The sequence below is a fragment of the Periplaneta americana genome, chromosome 11 (assembly GCF_040183065.1).
Source record: "Periplaneta americana isolate PAMFEO1 chromosome 11, P.americana_PAMFEO1_priV1, whole genome shotgun sequence".
Taxonomy (NCBI): domain Eukaryota; kingdom Metazoa; phylum Arthropoda; class Insecta; order Blattodea; family Blattidae; genus Periplaneta; species Periplaneta americana.
The window spans coordinates 132,475,477-132,495,434 of NC_091127.1; the positions used below are offsets into that span (position 1 = coordinate 132,475,477).

The 19,958-nt window shown below is 36.0% G+C and overlaps 1 protein-coding gene across 1 annotated transcript in view; it reads right to left on the reverse strand.

Moving 5' to 3' along the window:
• LOC138709337 (uncharacterized) overlaps nt 1–19,958 on the reverse strand; it is a 439,964-nt gene that overhangs the window by 295,604 nt on the left and 124,402 nt on the right. The window contains exons 9-13 of the mRNA XM_069840036.1: nt 18,491–18,684; nt 12,033–12,162; nt 8,473–8,662; nt 6,762–6,904; nt 1,369–1,471 (exon numbers count right to left, since the gene is read on the reverse strand). Coding sequence (XP_069696137.1) covers nt 1,369–1,471; nt 6,762–6,904; nt 8,473–8,662; nt 12,033–12,162; nt 18,491–18,684 — 760 coding nt within the window. The remainder of the gene's footprint in view (nt 1–1,368; nt 1,472–6,761; nt 6,905–8,472; nt 8,663–12,032; nt 12,163–18,490; nt 18,685–19,958) is intronic.

The window sequence follows — 19,958 nt, forward strand, 5'->3', positions numbered from 1 at the left end:
TTTATAAATTGATAAAAAATCAATATATTTAAAAAATGGTCAAATATTAGTATTTTCTTTTAACACAAAATAAAAAAATATTATTTATTAAGAAATGTAGTTGAAAGAGCAAGATATTGTAAACATGAATTTCAGCAGTAAAATAAATGAGATAGAACGTGAAAAAATTAACAAGTTTATGAGTTACGAGGGAAAAGCTTCATCACTGCACAGTGTACTGCCACCGTTTTGAATTTTGAAAAAATATATATATATAAAGAACTGTTTTCAAATCGTAAAAATATTCTTTTCATATAGCAGAAGGACAGTGTTTTACACATACTAATTTTCATTATTCTACAAGATATAGTAATGGACAAAAAAAATGTTGAATATTTCCAAAAATTTTATTGTTGTAACCTGTACCTAACCCCTTAAGTTTCAATACAACTCTGAACCTGAAGTAACGTATTAGAATATATTCTACTGATTGTACTGATTATCGGCTATTAATTCTCTTTTTTTTATTATTTCATTTAGTTCAATATTGCTACATATTTCTCATTATTAAATCTTTGTTATTTCATATCAGTTAATCTCATTGTATATACTTGTATTCTTTTACATATTTAATTAATTATATTTTATATTATTTAATATCCAGCATTTTTATTGGTATGCTTCCACTACGCAACTTAATAAAATCCACATCACCTTTACGACCTGATCTAGTAGCCGTACCCAATATTTATAGTATTGACAACTATAGTATCGCATATTTTTTGTTCTCGACTGTAACATTCTGCGATGTTGACAGTTTTTCATAATATAAATTCTCTTTACGTGAAAATCGTATGCTGTTCACTTCGCTCGGATTTAGAATTACGTCCTTGTTCACTGTAGCATGGAACACAAGAAAGAGCAGAATAGAAAAGTACAGTATGTGCAATAATTTAAATGTGATGTATAGAGATTAAACTCTTATACATATTATGTGAACTTCATCACACCCTGCAAATAAATATACATACTTTTAAATGCACATCTTTCGAGTACAGTAGCTAGTTACTTCAGTCAGGATTAATTGTGGTGGAACTCGACGGTGTTTAAGATTACACAGTTCGTCTACACGTAAGATTACTCTCTTAAGACTGTTAGAATCAATAACAATAAGAGAGTTCATCAGTGATTATATACCAAATATTAAAAGAATGTATGCAAAAATGAAAATAAACAAATAAATAAAATATGTTTTACATAAAGTATAATTTTAAAAATATATTTCTCGCTATTTTATCCTTGAATAAGAAAGTAACGATACAGTCATCTCTCACTACTTGGAAGTCGTAAAATATAACTGGAGATCTCAAGACAGCATTCTGTACTTACTGTGGGTCCATATGACTTTCTTCACCTCCTGGAAGGGAAGATCGACAAAAAGGGTCAGCGCCGTGGATGCCAACAAGATGCACAGCACTTCTCCCACCTCGAACTGCAACAAAACAAAACAAAACAATTAAAATAGTTTACTGTTCATGTTAATATTATTACTTCATTATCATTCCTAATTTTTTTAATTATGTCAACAGATAAAACTAAATAATGGCTTTCTGTGTAAAATCAATAGTGAGTTCAAAAATTCTATTTGATGACACAAATATTGAACAGATAAATTTAGAACTAAATACAAATAAGAATGCAGGACAGAACATAAAAAAGAAGTTATAAAAATTCCAAATAATGTGTCGTACCATCAATTGAACCCCGACAAATAAAACAGGAAGAAAATCTAGAATGATACTTTATTAAAAAAAAATGGCTGCACGCGTTTTGCTCTATGGTTCCGAAATGTGGATACACAAAAAAATTAAGTAAAACATAGATTGTAGAAATAGCCTAAGATTTACGAAAACACACAAAAAACAGGATGTAAGGGGAGAATTATGTGTGTTCAATTAAATCGCTAATTATCTTCGCCTACAGCGATATAATATTTGTATCTGACTAGTTTCCTTCATTTATCCTGCCATTTCTTATTTATTTCAAAGTATAAATTAATCTTTACTTTATTGCTGAATATTCTCAGTATACTGTACGAACTTCGTAACACAAAGGATTTTTAGGAGAATACCCAATTTCATCAACGTCGTTATATTTACAAAGGTTATAAATTTATATTTATATATACAGGGTTAGTTAAAATTCCCGCACCACCTAAATAACTTTTGAATCATGTGGTTCAGTGACATCCAACTTGGTATGTGGGGATAACCATATACTAAGAACTCAATAATGGTATTACCGAGTTTTTCCTACATCCGGTTTAACCGGAAGTAACTCCAAATCTCTTATTTTAAATGGAACACTCAATATATATTTTTTTAATAGTGCTCATCAAGAGCTTTTCAAAAAGTACCCACACTTGATACTTCTGTACAAATTCAGTGTTGCTAAGTCAAGAAAACAGAAAAGTGTATCGAATATTAAAATTAAGTAGTAATATATCGCTGCAATCGAAAAGTATTGGGAATAAATTTGAATAAGGAACGAAAGAAAGTTTCCTTCCCAGGCAGGATTCGAACTACGAAAATCTTGGTTACCAGTCTATCGTGCTCTGGAGTGAACAAGGCTCTGAAATCAGCTACAAGGGTCGGTCCGGTTTTTTTTTTTTTGCCACTACTGTACACAATCTACTACGTGCAAATGGTTAAGTTTAAATTACAGAATGAGTTCTCGTAAAAATACTATGTTGCAAAAATTGGTCGAAGAATATTCATGGTAATTAAAATCTCTAACGCATTAGCAGAAGACACTCAAAACTGAGAAGCACAACATACAATGTAAGTATATTAAAAACTCGTCTCAGGAGGAATTTAAAATACTTCAGGATAATGTAGTTTGGGTCAACTTACATCGATTTAACCTGACATAGGCCTACGGATGTTCCAAGTCTAACGGTTGGGGAGAAATACTGGAAGTTATTGCAGCTCCATGTACAGTATTATACTTGATTTGTTACGCCAGATCTTTGCACACGGCAGTATCTAAGCACCGTAACGCCAGCTCAACACACACAGAATATTTAATTCGTGTATTCGCCTAGTGAATATGCGGACGTGCTTTCTGCTTGTGGATTTTCTGATGGCAATGCATTGGCTGCTGCTGAGGAATACGGACGACATTTTCCCAATCGAAGGGTTCCATCTAGCTGTGTGTTTTCCCGTGTTTACCATATGTTATCTGAAACTGATAAGTTACCAAGTGCTTCATTGATATAGGAAAGAGAACTGGTGTCAGTACACGATGTGAATTTACAATTTATAGAATCCATAAGAAGGGCAACAGTAGTAATTTTTCTTGTGTAATTATTTTATTTTCTTGCTGAGTTTGTGTTTAATTATGAAATAAACTTATTGAAACAACACAATATGCAGAATTTTCAATAATATACCATATCACAATGTTTTTAATACGTCCATAATGCTTCTCTTCATTTAAAAGTTCACCCACCAATAACTTCACAACCGTTACATTTCTGACATACAAATATCAGGTTATATCGATGTAGATTAATCCAAACTACATTATCCTGAAGTATTTTACATTCTTCCTGAGACACCCTGTATATTCATTCAATAATCAAAATTAAAATAATTTTTATGTTACAGAAATTTATAAAGTAATTGGTTTAACAAGAACAGGAATCAGTACATTTAACACGGATTTTATAGACTATAAATATTTCAGATAAATATTGTTAACACAGAATTTAACTGTAATGAAAATAATAGTATGCCGTGCAGTAAAAATAGTCCCTATAATACAAAAGTGATGAATTATTAGCTATGGAAACCGTTGTAATTTCTTAACCTTCGTATAAATTTCACTGGTAGGCAAAATAAAGATGAAAAAATAATAATGAATTTGGAAATTAAGGGAGACTTTTTATCAATAATTAAAAGCAATAATTAAGATGGTATCACCGCATTATGTACTGGACACCAAAAATATTACGCAAGTTACAAAATGAAATCATCTGGGATAAAGTGCGGTATAATAAGTTAATATAAAGAAAGAGTTGAAGAGTCGGTAGATGAAGATTGTGGCGACTTTAAGCTGAGTAAAAGTAGGTCTATGGATAAATGGACAAACACATGATAACTTGAGTACCGTATATTATAATATGTAGGTATTTGGTATTTCTACAGTTTCAAAAATCCAACTTATCAAGAGTTTGTCCATTTAACCACTTTTTACTTAGCTTAGAGGCGCCACTATCTTCATCTAATGTTGTTTGGTTTATTTCCTCGTTTTTCATTTCTCACTTAATAAATCTCTCTTTTATGTTTCTGTTCGGTGTTATTATTTCGTTACTTGCTATTAACCCCTTTGTATGTAATTACCTGTAAATTGGCTACATGGATATCTGTCCCTTTTGCAGCATGGAAGAAGACGCGTTCCATGTATTATTAGAATGTCAAGAAACAGACAATACAAGGAAAAAGTGGATGAATAATAAATTTTTGAATATGAATAGATATGTAGCATATAAAGAAATATGTACTATAACTAATATAAGAGAGTTAAATATATTGGGCAAATTTTTAATGATAGTGAAGATGAAATGGGAAGAGAAAGTTAAAAGTAATGGTGTATTAAACTGATCTTGTAGTGTGTGTGTGTGTTTTTTTTTTTGTTCTGTTTTTGTTTATTTTTTTTTTAGTTGTGAAACTTGGCATAATAATAATAATCCGTGGCGCTACAGCCTAGACCGACCAGCCGGCTGCTGGCCTCACGCCCACATGGCGAAGCAGAGGTGGACGAACATCTAACCAGAATGGAGGTATCGTGTGGTTAGCACGATGATCCCCCCAGCCGTTATAGCTGGCATTCGCAACCGGATTTCGTTACCTATCGTAGCTCCCCAAGTGCATCACGATGCTGGGTGGGCACCGGTCCCATACACTGGCCGAAATTTCATGAGAAAATTTCTTCCCCATGAGGAATCGAACCAGCGTGCATTCCGTAACGCGACTCCTAGGCAGGATGCTTTAGACCACGACGCTACGGCGCGGGACGAAACTTGGCATAGGTGATTAAAATTGTAAAGTAAGGGAGATCTGGGGTAATGTAGAATTGTAACAGGTCTGTCTTACAGATATATGATAGATGAATAAATATATCATATCATATTATATCACATCACATCACATATCATATTATATTTTTAATTGACTACATTACTTATTGGTTTGTAATAATTTTTATGCTCGACCATGCCGAAATGCAGTAATTATACACCTGGTAGTAGCCTTTTAATGCACCTCACTAAAGTACACCTATTCATTATAATTCAGTTGTTCAGCCAATGAGAAATCACCATTTTAGCATTATTAAAGCGCAAGTATCGATTATTCTCGGATATGCAATCGAAAGACAACTAGCGAAAAGTCACGGAGGCTGGAAATCCAATACTGTCGCAGAAGGTTATGTTCTGTTACTATAATAATTAGCGTTAATTGTAAATAATATTCAAACAAATTCAATTTGTCATCTCGTTTTTCAATTCTAAATCAATTTCCAGGTTATATCAAGACCAATATTCATGTTATTCTCTAGATTATATCAAGGTCAATGACATTCGTTCCTCGGAAAAATCAATACTTTCGCGTCTGCGCACATCTCACAATTTAGAATGTCATTTCCGCTCCTCACATAACCATAAAGGTACGGTCACACGTCGCTACTTTTGCAGCGCTACTTTTATACTGCAGCTGCAAAAGTTGCGTGTCGTGTTCACACGTAAGCCAAAAGTAGCGCCCTGCACGCTACTTTTCGTGCTGCGCAACCCGAGTGCTGCAAAAGTTGCAACTGGAGGTTGCGAGTCTATTCACACGCAAGGCGCTACTTTTGCAGCCGCAGTCATGCTGCAGGTTCCCATCTCCGTGTTGACTTCTCAATATACATTTTGTGGTTATGTTCGCATTATTAAGAAACTCATGCGAAAGCTTCCTTATCTATTATTTGCTTTTCTGTCGTATCTAGTATTCTGAAATTGACATTATTTTTACCATAAAGCTTTTAAAAACGCCTATATACTTGAATGATAACCAACAGTATATTCACGTAATCAATGTTGGCAACCCCCTCTTTGGAACTACGCTACGGAAAATTTAAAAAATGAATTATATCGTCACCAATTATGCTCAGACTGTGTTGTGTATTTAATAACTGTAACAAATTTATTTTAATCACATTTAACATTAAAATATATCCAAACAATAAAAGTATCATTGACACATTTGGGTGGTAAAACTAGTTGCAACCGCAGCAAAAGTTTCAACAAAACCGATATCAAAAATGCTGCGGCTGCAACCCTGAGAACCCTGTTCACACGTCGCTACTTTTAAGTTGCGCGCAGCATGGAAAAGTAGCGGGCAGCAGGTTCGGCAGCCGCTACTTTTCGGATTGCACCGTTGTTCACACGTCGCAGTACAAGGGTTGCGCAGTTTTTTGTACTGCAGCGCTGCAAAAGTAGCGACGTGTGATCGTACCTTAACATGAATACTTATGAATAATTTTAAGTTAGAAATATGGTCGAGCATAAAAAGTCGTATGAAACTTACCTATAATGGTAATTAAGACGCTCGTATGAAAATTATGAAACTCGCTTGCGCTCGTTTCATAAACAAACATATTCGCGTCTTAATTACTACCATTATAGGCTCGTTGCATAATGTACTATTTTTAATTTCCATATCTTGCAGTCGATGAATACGTACCATCTGCAGCGGAGTATAGTATTGTACAGTCCTGCGCACGCCCACGTTGTAGAAATAGACGAAGAACTGCACCAAGTACAGACTGTAGGTCACTCGGCTGAACACCCTGAACCACTTCCAGGAGAGCAGCGCCCCAAACACGCCTGCAGCATACATAAATAAATACATACACAAACAAATACATGCACACATGAATACAGACATACATATAGACACACATGCCCACACACACATAATTATACATACACTATACACACATGCATTCATATAAAGTTTTAATGAAGCCTTCGCCCCTTGCATGTCGTTTTGTCGTTTGGTTAGACTGACTGACTGACTGACTGACTGACTGACTGACTGACTGACTGACTGACTGACTGACTGATTGACTGATTGACTGACTGACTGACACATTCAATAGAGAATGGAAAGAGATGAAAGGAGTAGAAAATCACGAGGCATGAAGTTGAATAAACACCTTCTCTTTTCATGGTAGGTACCACCAGAGACACCAGGTCAGAGCAAACTTTTCATGTCAAATTTTATTTTTCTCTCTTGTAACTCGAACATAGATGTTTACGTCAAATAAACTCGACAGTTGCAAAGTTTTATTATGCTGCATTCCTTTACGTAGAAAGGTGTTATTAACGAACAGCGCGGAACAAGAAGATAAAATAGAAATATAGAGACAATAAAGAGAAAAAAGGATGCAAGGGAATACAAGGGGAACAAAGGGAATACAAGGAAAAAGGGAAACAAAACAAAAGAAATACAAAGATATCAAGTACAACACAAGGAGAACAAGGGAAGACAAGAAGAACAAGGGAATGCAAGGACAACCATGGGAATACAAAAAGAAGGGAAGGATAAGGAAAACAAGAGAAATACAAGAAGAACAAGATGAATACAAGGAGAACAAGACGAGTATAAATAGAACAAAGAGAGTAGGCCTAGAACAGAGGGAATACAAGGGGAACAGGGAGAATTCAAGAAGAACAAAGGTGTTGCATTTTATGTCATAGTCTATTCTCAAGTTACCTCCTAATCTACCTAGAAGAGAAACACATAGTTGTATGTCAAAATAGATGACGCTAGTCGACTTACACAGAAATTTTAAAATTCCTAAGTACGTGAACAGAGAAGAATAAAATAAGAAAAAGTACAAAGTACAAAGCCGATGACAAACGTGCTAAAAACTCTTCGTATTTGCCAGTGGAAATAATAATATTTATCATTATTATTATTTCTATTTATTTATTTATTTATTTATTCATTTATTCATTTATTCATTTATTCATTCATTCATTCATTCATTCATTCATTCATTCATTCATTCATTCATTTATTTATTTATTTATTTATTTATTTATTTATTTATTTATTTAATCTGGCAGAGCTAAAGCCAATATGCTTTCTCTTCCGCCCAGCCAGACTCTAATTCTAATTGAAATTGTGATAAGCAACACGACACTGAGGCCTTCTATTTCATCTTTGGTGGTTGAAATCAGAGATAAACAGATCGTAACGCTAATGTAAACGTCCTAAATTAATATTTCGAAGTTCTTAAAAATTACTGAAGAGAACTTTGCCAACATTATTAACAATGTAGGGACATCCAGAAAGCCAAAATCTTATATACAGTGAGGTATATTTCCCATCCCAAATCTCTTCTAATATTAAACAATCTAATTCAAACTAATGTAAATTTAATTACCTCCATATCCCGCCCAACTAGCATATATGGTCCAGGATATATATCCACCCCACATAATGGGTGCCAGGGCACCATATAGCGCGTGTTCATGGGGTTCATAACGGTAGTCTGGGAAGGCTCCTCGATAAAGTCCAAACACAGACAGCAGCGCCAAAATAATTGCTGCTGACCAGCCCAGCCACACCTGTGTCTGCAATGAGTAGATTCCTTTCAAAGACATCGCTTCAGCAACCACAAACAGCGTATTCCGAATCTCACCGGTCGGGTGGCATCAATGACGTCACGTTGCAACGAAAATAAGGAACAAAACTGCTGGAAGAATCGATACTGTCATGGTGACTGTGTAAGTGGTTACCTGTGCTACGCTAGCAAAATTTTGCGAAATTTCCGTACTGCCATCTCGTTCAAATAAAAGAGATCATAAACAACTTATTTCTTGAACCGGTAGTAATAACTGGTCTGTTGACATGTTCGCTCATAAGCCATTAACATATTGTTTTTACGTTGTGCTCATTACAAATAATACAGCAGAACTAAAGCAGAACACACCGCCATGACACAACAGTGCACGATGTTATTCGTCTGCTAATTCCCGCCCTATACAAGAACCAATCAGATTCACTGATGGCGGCTGATGGAGATTGCCACCACCTCTGTAACTTGATGGCACCGGTGGAGCATCAATGACGTCATCGGTGGAATTCGGAACACCGTGATGTCATCGGATTGCTCACCGATGAGATTCAGAATACGCTCAAAGACAGCACAGGTACACTCTCTTCTCACTGGTAGTCCGATTTAATGAAACCCTTCAATCACTGCAAAATGAATGCTGTACAGCACAGCGGTATCTGTTTCCTAAAAAAAATGGGTCTTGTTTAACGACACTTTTTCGGCCATAGCAACACAACTACTGCCCAGATTAATGGCAGAAAATAGACCTTAATTTGTCCAACGCAACAACACTTATGCCTGCAATGAGGGGATCTTTCCAAGGGAAACTGCAATGGCAAAACGACTGTTATCGAGATTAGTGAGGATCTTCTTTAACTACACTGATTCAGATCGAGTAAATACCGTTAATTTCCAGTCCAGCAACACATGTTCCTGCAACAAGTGAGCCTTGTTTAATGATGCCACTTCTGTAACAACAATAACACTGTTGTTGAAATCAGTGGTGCCTGTGTCTTGACTGGTCTTGTGTAATGATACCGCTTCAGATATGATAAAGACAGTTACTGTCCCGTCCAGCAACACCTTTGCTTGCAACAAGTGAGCCTTCTTTAACGATATCAATCCTGTAACAACAAGCAGACTGTTGTACAACTCAGTGGTGTGTATGTCTTGAGTGGTCTTGTGTAATGATACAACTTCAGATGTGATAAAGACAGTTACTGTCCACTCCAGCAACAACTTTGCTTGCAAAAAGTGAGCCTTGTTTAACGATACCACTCCTGTAACAAGAAGACTGTTGTACAACTCAGTGTTGCGTGTGTCTTGAGTGGTTTTGTGTAATGATACCACTTCAGATATAATAAAGACAGTTACTGTCCACTCCAGCAACACCTTTGCTTGCAAATGTGAGCCTTGTTTAACGATACCACTCCTGTAACAACAGGAAGACTGTTTGACAACTCAGTGGTGCCTCTGTCTTGAGTGGTCTTTGTAATGACACCACTTCAGAGCTGATAAAGACAGTTACTGTCCAGTCCAGCAACACCTTTGACTGCAACAAGTGAGCCTTGTTTAACGATGCCGCTTCTGTAACAACAAGAAGACTGTTGTACAACTCAGTGGTGCCTGTGTCTTGATTGATCTTGTGTAATGATACCACTTCAGATCTGATAAAGACAGTTACTGTCCAGTCCAGCAACACCTTTGACTGCAACAAGTGAGCCTTGTTTAACGATGCCACTTCTGTAACAACAAGAAGACTGTTGTACAACTCAGTGGTGCCTGCGTCTTGATTGATCTTGTGTAATGATACCACTTCAGATCTGATAAAGACAGTTACTGTCCAGTCCAGCAACACCTTTGACTGCAACAAATGAGCCTTGTTTAACGATGCCACTTCTGTAACAACAAGAAGACTGTTGTACAACTCAGTGGTGCCTGTGTCTTGATTGATCTTGTGTAATGATACCACTTCAGATCTGATAAAGACAGTTACTGTCCAGTCCAGCAAAACCTTTGCTTGCAACAAGTGAGCCTTGATTAACGATGCCACTTCTGTAACAACAAGATAACTGTTGTAGAACTCAGTAGTACATGTGTCTTGAGTAGTCTTCTATAATGATACCCCTTCAAATCTGATAAATACAGTTACTGTCCAGCAACACCTTTTTCTGCAACAATGTACCTTGTTTGACGATACCGCTTCTGCAAAGGCAAGACGACTGTTGTGCCTAGTGATACCCGTATCTTGTGTGGTCTTCTATAACAACACCACTTCAATTCCGGGAAAACCCGTTTCTATCCAGCCCACTCACATCTGCTCGACAATGTGTGAATCTTACTTAAAGATACCGATTCTGCAGCAACGAGACAATTATTATCGAAGTCTGTGATACCTATGTCTTGACTGGTCTTGTAAGTATATTATATTATCTTCAGGTACTTGCAAAACAGTTATTACAGGTGACAAGAATGTACGCACTGAGTGGTCTGGGTTAACAACATTATTTCGGGCTGTACTAGTACACTTTGGGAAAATGATTATATTTCCAATGCACTGTAGTTTCACTGGAAAACTAATAATATTAAATGTAGTAATAATAATAATAACAACAATAATAATCCGTGGCACAACAGCCTCTCATGCTTATGCCTCAGCAGAAGTGAACGAACATCCAACCAGAACGAAAGTATCCTTCCAGCCGTTACAGATTTTGCTACCTGTCACATACTACTTGTACAGGAAAATTCTTACAAACAATGGAGTACTGCGAAATGAATTTTATATGGGTTTCACGAGTGAGATCTAATCCATCACAAGATTAATTAATATAGGAGTGTCCTTGTCAGAAACATAGTGGCAATACGACTGGCATAAGAACAACTTTTGAAATCTGATCGAGAAACTGAAAAATCCTGACGAATGGATTAACATTATTACACTGTCACATCCACAAGATAAATAAGTAAACAAACAAGTGAAAGAAACTAGCCCTGACTATAGATTCCTACATAATTATCATCACAATGCAGAAGACAGTGATACTCTCCACTTCCAGAGTAATATGACAGTTTCTGGGAATGAGTAACTTGTGAAGAATATTCCTCCCACCTGGGATATTATTCTTTTCGTGTTTAATGGAAGTAAAATGCTGGCAATAAACTCTCACAAACATCATAATGCTAGTAGTAGGCTTAGTAGTGGAAGCAATAATAATAATAATAATAATAATAATAATAATAATAATAATAATAATAATAATAATAATAAAGAAATAAACATATATAAATAAATTCAGACGCCTTTTCTACAAATTATTTTTTTTAATTGACGGTAATACAAATTGCCAGCAGATGGCTTCCGACATAATGTATGTTTCGTTTACCTTTCTGAGGACGATTCTTCCAGTGGTGCGATGCATCAGGTAACCGACTACCACCCCCATAAGGTATACGGTGAGGCGATGTGTGGGTAGAATATACGTCAGGTTGCCCGACGCGAACACCTGTGACAACCTGCAAGGAAGGTTAGATATCCAAGTTTTTTTTTATTTATTAATTTTTTATTTTTTTAGTTGGTTATTTAACGACACTGTATCAACTACGAGGTTATTTAGCGTCTATGAAATTGGTGATAGCGAGATGAGGCCGAGAATTCGCCGTTGGTTACCTGCATTCACCTCACGGTTCGGGAAAACCTCGGAAAAAATTCAGCCAGATAATCAGCCCAAGAAGGGATCGAATCCGCGCCCGAGCGCAACTTCAGATCGGAACGTAAACGCCTTAACCGACTGAGCCACGCCGGTGGCTAGGTATCCGACTTATTATTTCACAATAGCCCTGCCAAGACTCTGGAATTCGTTACCTGCTAGCATCAGGGACTGTCGAAATAAAATTGAATTCAAACGCAAACTTACTAGGCACTTTGTCAGTAATTGAGACTCGTTCAGACATGGTTTCTTGTAAATAGTTCTCTTAATCTATCACAAAATATTTCAATATCCGGTAATTTCATCACTATAGAATTTTGTTATTGTAGGTTTAATTTGTAATTCAGTAAATACAAAAATATTCTTTGTTCTTAACTTCTATGATAAAATGTTTAGCTTTCATTAATCAGGTAATCTTGTCGTACTTTAATTTTTATTGTAATTTTAATTGTAAATTTAATATTAATTGTAATTTTATCTCTACCAGGTTAAATAAATAAATAAATACTACTAATACTGCTACTACTAAAGGCAAAAAGGAGGTATATACTACAGTAGAACCTATGTTATCCGTGGTAATGAAGGGGGTGGACTGAACGACTAATCGAAAAAATCGGATAATCCGTACCATAAAATATTTTCGTAAATTAAGTGAATAATACTTGCACTTTCGTTATTTTTTCCGTTGCTAGGTAGTGAATCAGAAGTTCACTAATTTAAGTTCGGTTGTCAACGACGGGATTTTAGGGAACAAGGAAACCCCTTGTAATGTCTGTCAGCGGAAGGATAGGAATAGCAGATATCTCATGTTGTAGATTTACATACTCTATACACTTCATCCTTGATTTCTATTAAATCGCGAACAGTTGTAACACCAGTCTCGTATACTGATGCGAGATGAGCCACAGTTTCTCTTTCCCAAAACCACTCAATTATTTGTACTTTTTTCGATACCAGCACAATATGTGTTCTTTAGACACTCGTGGAATACATTTCATATAGAAGTTGTACAATACGGGAACTCGAACAGTAGACAAAATTGTCACATCTTGATAGATAAACGGAGACATACTAGTATAGTAGAACTTTCAGGGGTGCAGACTGTAATTCTGACCATTATTTGGTGATTGGAGAATTAAGAGAAAGATTATCAGTAGCCAAGCGAGTAGAGCAACAAGTTAATATTACTAAATTCAATATTTTGAAATTAAAGGACGAGGAAGCTAAGCAAAATTATCAGGTCGAAATTTCGAATAGGTTTGCCACTTTAGAAAGTTCCGACGAAGTTGAGAAAGAATTAGATATTAATAGCGTGTGGGAAAATATCAGAGATAGTATCAAAATTGCAGCTGAGCAGAGCATAGGTTATTATGAAACTAAGAAAAAGAAACCGTGGTTTGATGAAGATTGTTGCATGGTAGTAGAAAGAAGGAAACAGGCAAAATTGAAATTCTTACAGGATCCAGTTGAGGAGAAGAGAGATAATTATTTCAATGAAAGACGGGAAGCAAGTCGTATACTTAGGAATAAAAAGAGAGGTTACTTGAAGGAAAAACTGAATGAGGTAGAAACAAATAGTAAGAATAAAAACATTCGAGATTTATATAAGGGTATAAAGGAATTTAAGAACGGATATCAGCCAAGGGTAAACGTGATCAAGGATGAGAATGGTGACTTGCTTGCAGACTCTCCACCAATCCTAAACAGATGGAAAAACTATTTTGCGCAACTACTAAATGTACATAGGCCAAATAGAAATGATCGGGACGAAATTGAAATACAAACTGCTGAGCCATTTATACCCGAACCCACGTTTTCAGAAGTCGAAATTGCGATAGAAAATCTGAAAAAGTACAAGTCTCCAGGTATCGATAAAATTCCAGCAGAATTAATACAAGAGGGTGGGAGTGCATTATATAGCGAAATTTATAAACTTGTACTTGCTATTTGGGAAAAGGAAATTGTACCAGAACAATGGAAGGAGTCCATAATTGTACCTATTTTTAAAAAGGGGAACAAAACCAACTGTGGTAACTTTCGAGGAATATCACTTTTGTTGACGTCGTACAAAATTTTGTCCAATATTCTTTTGAGAAGATTAACTCCGTACATAGATGAAATTATTGGGGATCATCAGTGCGGTTTTCGGCGTAATAGATCGACTATTGATCAGATTTTTTGTATTCGACAGATAATGGAGAAAAAATGGGAGTATAAGGGTACAGTACATCAGTTATTCATAGATTTCAAAAAGGCTTATGACTCGGTTAAGAGGGAAGTATTATATGATATTCTTATTGAATTTGGTATTCCCAAGAAACTAGTTCGATTAATTAAAATGTGTCTCAGTGAAACATACAGCAGAGTCCGTATAGGTCAGTTTCTATCTGATGCTTTTCCAATTCACTGCGGGCTAAAGCAGGGAGATGCACTATCACCTTTACTTTTTAACTTCGCTCTAGAATATGCCATTAGGAAAGTTCAGGATAACAGGCAGGGTTTGGAATTGAACGGGTTACATCAGCTTCTTGTCTATGCAGATGACGTGAATATGTTAGGAGAAAATACACAAACGATTAGGGAAAACACGGAAATTTTGCTTGAAGCAAGTAGAGCGATCGGTTTGGAAGTAAATCCCGAAAAGACAAAGTATATGATTATGTCTTGTGACCAGAATATTGTACGAAATGGAAATATAAAAATTGGAGATTTATCCTTCGAAGAGGTGGAAAAATTCAAATATCTTGGAGCAACAGTAACAAATATAAATGACACTCGGGAGGAAATGAAACGCAGAAAAAATATGGCAAATGCGTGTTATTATTCGGTTGAGAAGCTCTTATCATGCAGTCTGCTGTCCAAAAATCTGAAAGTTAGAATTTATAAAACAGTTATATTACCGGTTCTTCTGTATGGTTGTGAAACTTGGACTCTCACTTAGAGAGAGGAACATAGGTTAAGGGTGTTTGAGAATAAGGTGCTAAGGAAAATATTTGGGGCTAAGCGGGATGAAGTTACAGGAGAATGGAGAAAGTTACACAACACAGAACTGCACGCATTGTATTCTTCACCTGACATAATTAGGAACATTAAATCCAGACGTTTGAGATGGGCAGGGCATGTAGCACGTATGGGCGAATCCAGAAATGCATATAGAGTGTTAGTTGGGAGACCGGAGGGAAAAAGACCTTTAGGGAGGCCGAGACGTAGATGGGAGGATAATATTAAAATGGATTTGAGGGAGGTGGGGTATGATGATAGAGACTGGATTAATCTTGCACAGGATAGGGACCGATGGCGGGCTTATGTGAGGGCGGCAATGAACCTTCGGGTTCCTTAAAAGCCATTTGTAAGTAAGTAAGTAAAGGCTTGTAATAAAACACTAAAAACATACGTACTAATATAACGTACAGTAGCACTTCATGTGTTTCTGTAGCAAAAAGAAAAAAAGAGCGAAGGAAAGACAGTCGGATTATCCGCCCATCGGTTAATAGGGTGACGGATAATCGGGGTTCTACTGTATAACGAGGCAACGAGATGATCTGTGGCCAGGCTGTGGAGTCGTGTCCTTGAGCGAGGAAGCACAATCGCGGAAGATGTTGCTAATGTTCTACCTGAAAACATTACTTTCGAATTCTCTGTGAGAAAGGATGAAGACTCAATTTCTCCCCAGGCATTCGAATTAGATATATATTTTAATACTGTATAGTATAAAAATACATCATTATTTAAATACATAAATAAATCAAACTATTCCAATTAGTGAATGTTTTCTTAGAGGTTGTTAGGAGCTTATCTGTAACCAATAGCAGCATTCCTCTGTACCTGCAGTTAAAACAAAATACCGTTTTCCCTCTGTACGTCACTACTACATCACGTATCAACTCCCTGCAGTACACCATTATCTGACCATCTCTATGTTAAGGACAACTAATGTTCAGGTAAGCAATGAAACCGTACGTTTCGATCCTCGGAAGATAATGCGAGATATTTAATGAAGATTTTAACTATACATGTCTTTTCACTACAAGGTCTTCATGGCAAATCCTCACTTTAATCACAAAGTTTGAAGAATATTATGTTTAACAATTTTCGTACCCATTAATTCTGTCTTTTCCGAAATCTTAAAAAAATTATAAGCTAAATTTCACAAATTTGAAAGGCATGATGAGGACCGATAAGTTGATACAATAACAATAGGAGTTTTGTCAGGATCCGTCTGTGCTTATCTATTTAGCAAATATTAATAGTTTACAATATTTGTCACATTTAGAAACAGTTGTTTTGCTACCTTCAGTGTCTACAGGGATGTCTCCACAGTACTTATGATATTGATTCACCATATTTTAGTCAGATCTGGACATCACTACAGATGAACCAACCTGTTTCAATTGCAACTGCATCGCACATGTTTTAATTTAATTTTAGTACTTAATAAATTTTATAACTTTGATCACGGCTCACATATCCCTGTTTTAATACAGTAGTGTTTTAATTCATTGTATTTTCACCTACTTCTACAGAGATTTATTTTAATTGGTTTATTTATTTGGATCACATATACATGTACTACTTTCATGTATATAGGCATAAACTTTTCTGTAGATGGCTTAATTAAGCCGAAAACGTTAAAAACTAAATGAATGTAACAAATATTGTAAACTAATAATATTTGTTAAATAGATAAGCACAGACAGATCCTGACAAAACTCCTATTGTTAAATTTCACAAGCTTGTAACCAGAAGTCTATCATTAATTGTCCCTGCCCGATGGTGTGCATGAAAAGATTCATTTAAGTCGTGTCAGAATTATAAAAGAGAGATTACCGATTTTTTTCAAACAGATTATGTATGACTACAAGAAATATGATGGAAAAACGCGTGAATTCAGCCCGAGGATATCAAGCAACACTTCAAGATTTTGGTTTCTATGTTTTATTACAAGTTTTCTTAGCTGTGCTTCCTCAAGCTAGAAACACTTTTCAACATTTTGCAAGTCAAAGTTAGTTGTTGAAATACCAGTTCAGTTTCTAACAGTTTCTTCAGAACGCAAAGTAACTAGATGCTTGATTCTTTGATGATAATTACCAAAATGTAAGGTTATTTTTACTAACTGAACTGAACAATTTGTCAATTTTCTATGTGATATTTTGTCAATTACTTTGTCTCCCGTATTTCCTTTTAAAAAGTTGGCAACACTATGCGATGGTTATCTAGCGTCTGAGTTAAATGAATACGATAATGCCAGCAAAATGAGTCCAGGATCCAGAGTTGAAAGTTACCCAGCATTTGCTCTTAATGGGTTGAGAGAAAACTTCTCAAAAAACTCAAAGAAGTAACTTTTGCCCTCCAGGATTTGAATCCGAGCCCGCTCGTTTCACGGATAGGCATGCTAACCGTTACTCTACAACGGCAGACTTCACAGAGTCTAAATGAAATCCTGTTCCTAATTCAGGACAACTTCATTTGTCATTTATAGCAACAGGAAATACACTTTTATAAAGTTTAAACATCCCCAGTTTTCATTATTTTGTTACTGACATCTTTGCAGTGTACTTACTAGTGCGTTCCTATTTTTCTTATTAATTTACGTCTAGCCTTCTTTCATTTTCTCGTAGTTTTTCTGCCTTTCTTGTCGCTACCGTAAAGTACTTCAGTTACAAATTATATCTGATTTGCTGTAGCTTAATCCGTTTTCTGGGAAGACTTGAGTAGAAGTTTTTTAATGCAATACTGTAACGAAAACATTACAGTTACAAGATTATTAACTTAATTATAAATCCTTGAGCTCGACGTTGGGTTATCTCACTCTATTACCATCCCTCTCTTCCTGAATACATGTTATACGTTTCTTTTCTTAACAGCTGCTTGATGAGCCTCCGACGTAGCTCAGGCGGTAGTTCGTTTGTCTGCTGATCCGGAGTTTCACTCGGTCGCGGGTTCGATTCCTGCTTGGACTGATTACATGGTTGAGTTTTTCCGAGGATTTCTCCAACCGTAAGACGAATGTCAGGTAATCTATGGCTAATCTTTGGCATTGTGTCGCAAATATCATCTCGCTATCGACGCTAAATAACATAGTAGTTGATTCAGCGTCGTTAAATAACCAAAAAACAGCTGCTTGGTATACGTACGACACGCCATTGTATACGATAACCGTCAATCGCTTGCTGTAAATGACGTAATAGCGCAGCAAAGTGGATGCGGCAGCAGCGGCAGCTATTACGATCATTCCCAACCGGCGAGACCTCCACAACAGGTAGATGAACACGGGGGACACGACGAAAAGCTGCATGTCCATCGCCAACTGGTGCGTGTGTGTTAGGCACTACAACAATGGAAGGAATACAATGTTCTCTCTTTCATCTAAACTCCTTTTTAAGTCTCGAAACATAAAAATTATTTCACAGTTTCCCTTCATACGCTCTACACATTACACATTTCAACTTCTATATCACATTACGAATAACATTTCTGTGTTTCTTTAACTGTTATTTAAAAGATATCATATATAAATTAATTAAATTTTTACAAACCGAAATTGGAAGATGAACTTTCTTTTTATGAATGAGTCATTTATTATCCCCCCCCAAAAAAAACGAGATATTCGACTTCATTTATAAATTGCATTGTTTTAATATATGTATATAATTAATTTTGTAAACGTTCCTATGATGTAGGTCTTATCTTACCACAGTGGTGCATATTCAAGCCCGTACGGGCTAACGCGTGTGACGGGCAGATTGCTCTGCGAGCTGGATACTTCTCTTCTTCTACTAGAACGCAACGAAAGAGGGAGCAGTGCAAAGGATGTCCATGCATAGGTTAAGGAGAGCAGCTATGTATAGAACAAATAGAAGAAATACTGTCCTTAATAAGTGAAAAACATTGCATTATTAAGAAAAGCAATTTTCAGAGACGATGAGTGTAATGATTCAACTCAGAATTAGAGCTCTTTTGTTTTCCTCATTCTAGGAAGCTGGAGCTAGAATTAATTGATCTTTCACATTGAAATGTAGGTATAATGAGAAGAAATTCCTTAGCTTTTACAATTCCTTAAACTATAAACTTTGTTCGAAGATTCGTAAATTAGCAGCGCAAATTTGCTTATTACTATTTTCAACAACACATACTGTAAGTACCGGTAGGTTTTCATGAACCTAACAAAGCCAACATTAGGCAGATTTTCATGAACCTAACAACGCCAACATTAGGTAGATTTTCATGAACCTAACAAAGCCAACATTAGGTAGATTTTCATGAACCTAACAACGCCAGCATTAGGTAGATTTTCATGAACATAACAAAGCCAACATTAGGTAGATTTTCATGAACCTAACAACGCCAATATTAGGTAGATTTTCATGAACCTAACAAAGCCAACATTAGGTAGATTTTCATGAACCTAACAAAGCCAATATTAGGCAGATTTTCATGAGCCTAACAACGCCAACATTAAGTAGATTTTCATGAACCTAACAAAGCCAACATTAGGTAGATTTTCATGAGCCTAACAAAGCCAACATTAGGTAGATTTTCATGAACCTAACAAAGCCAACATTAGGTAAATTTTCATGAACCTAACAAAGCCAACATTAGGTA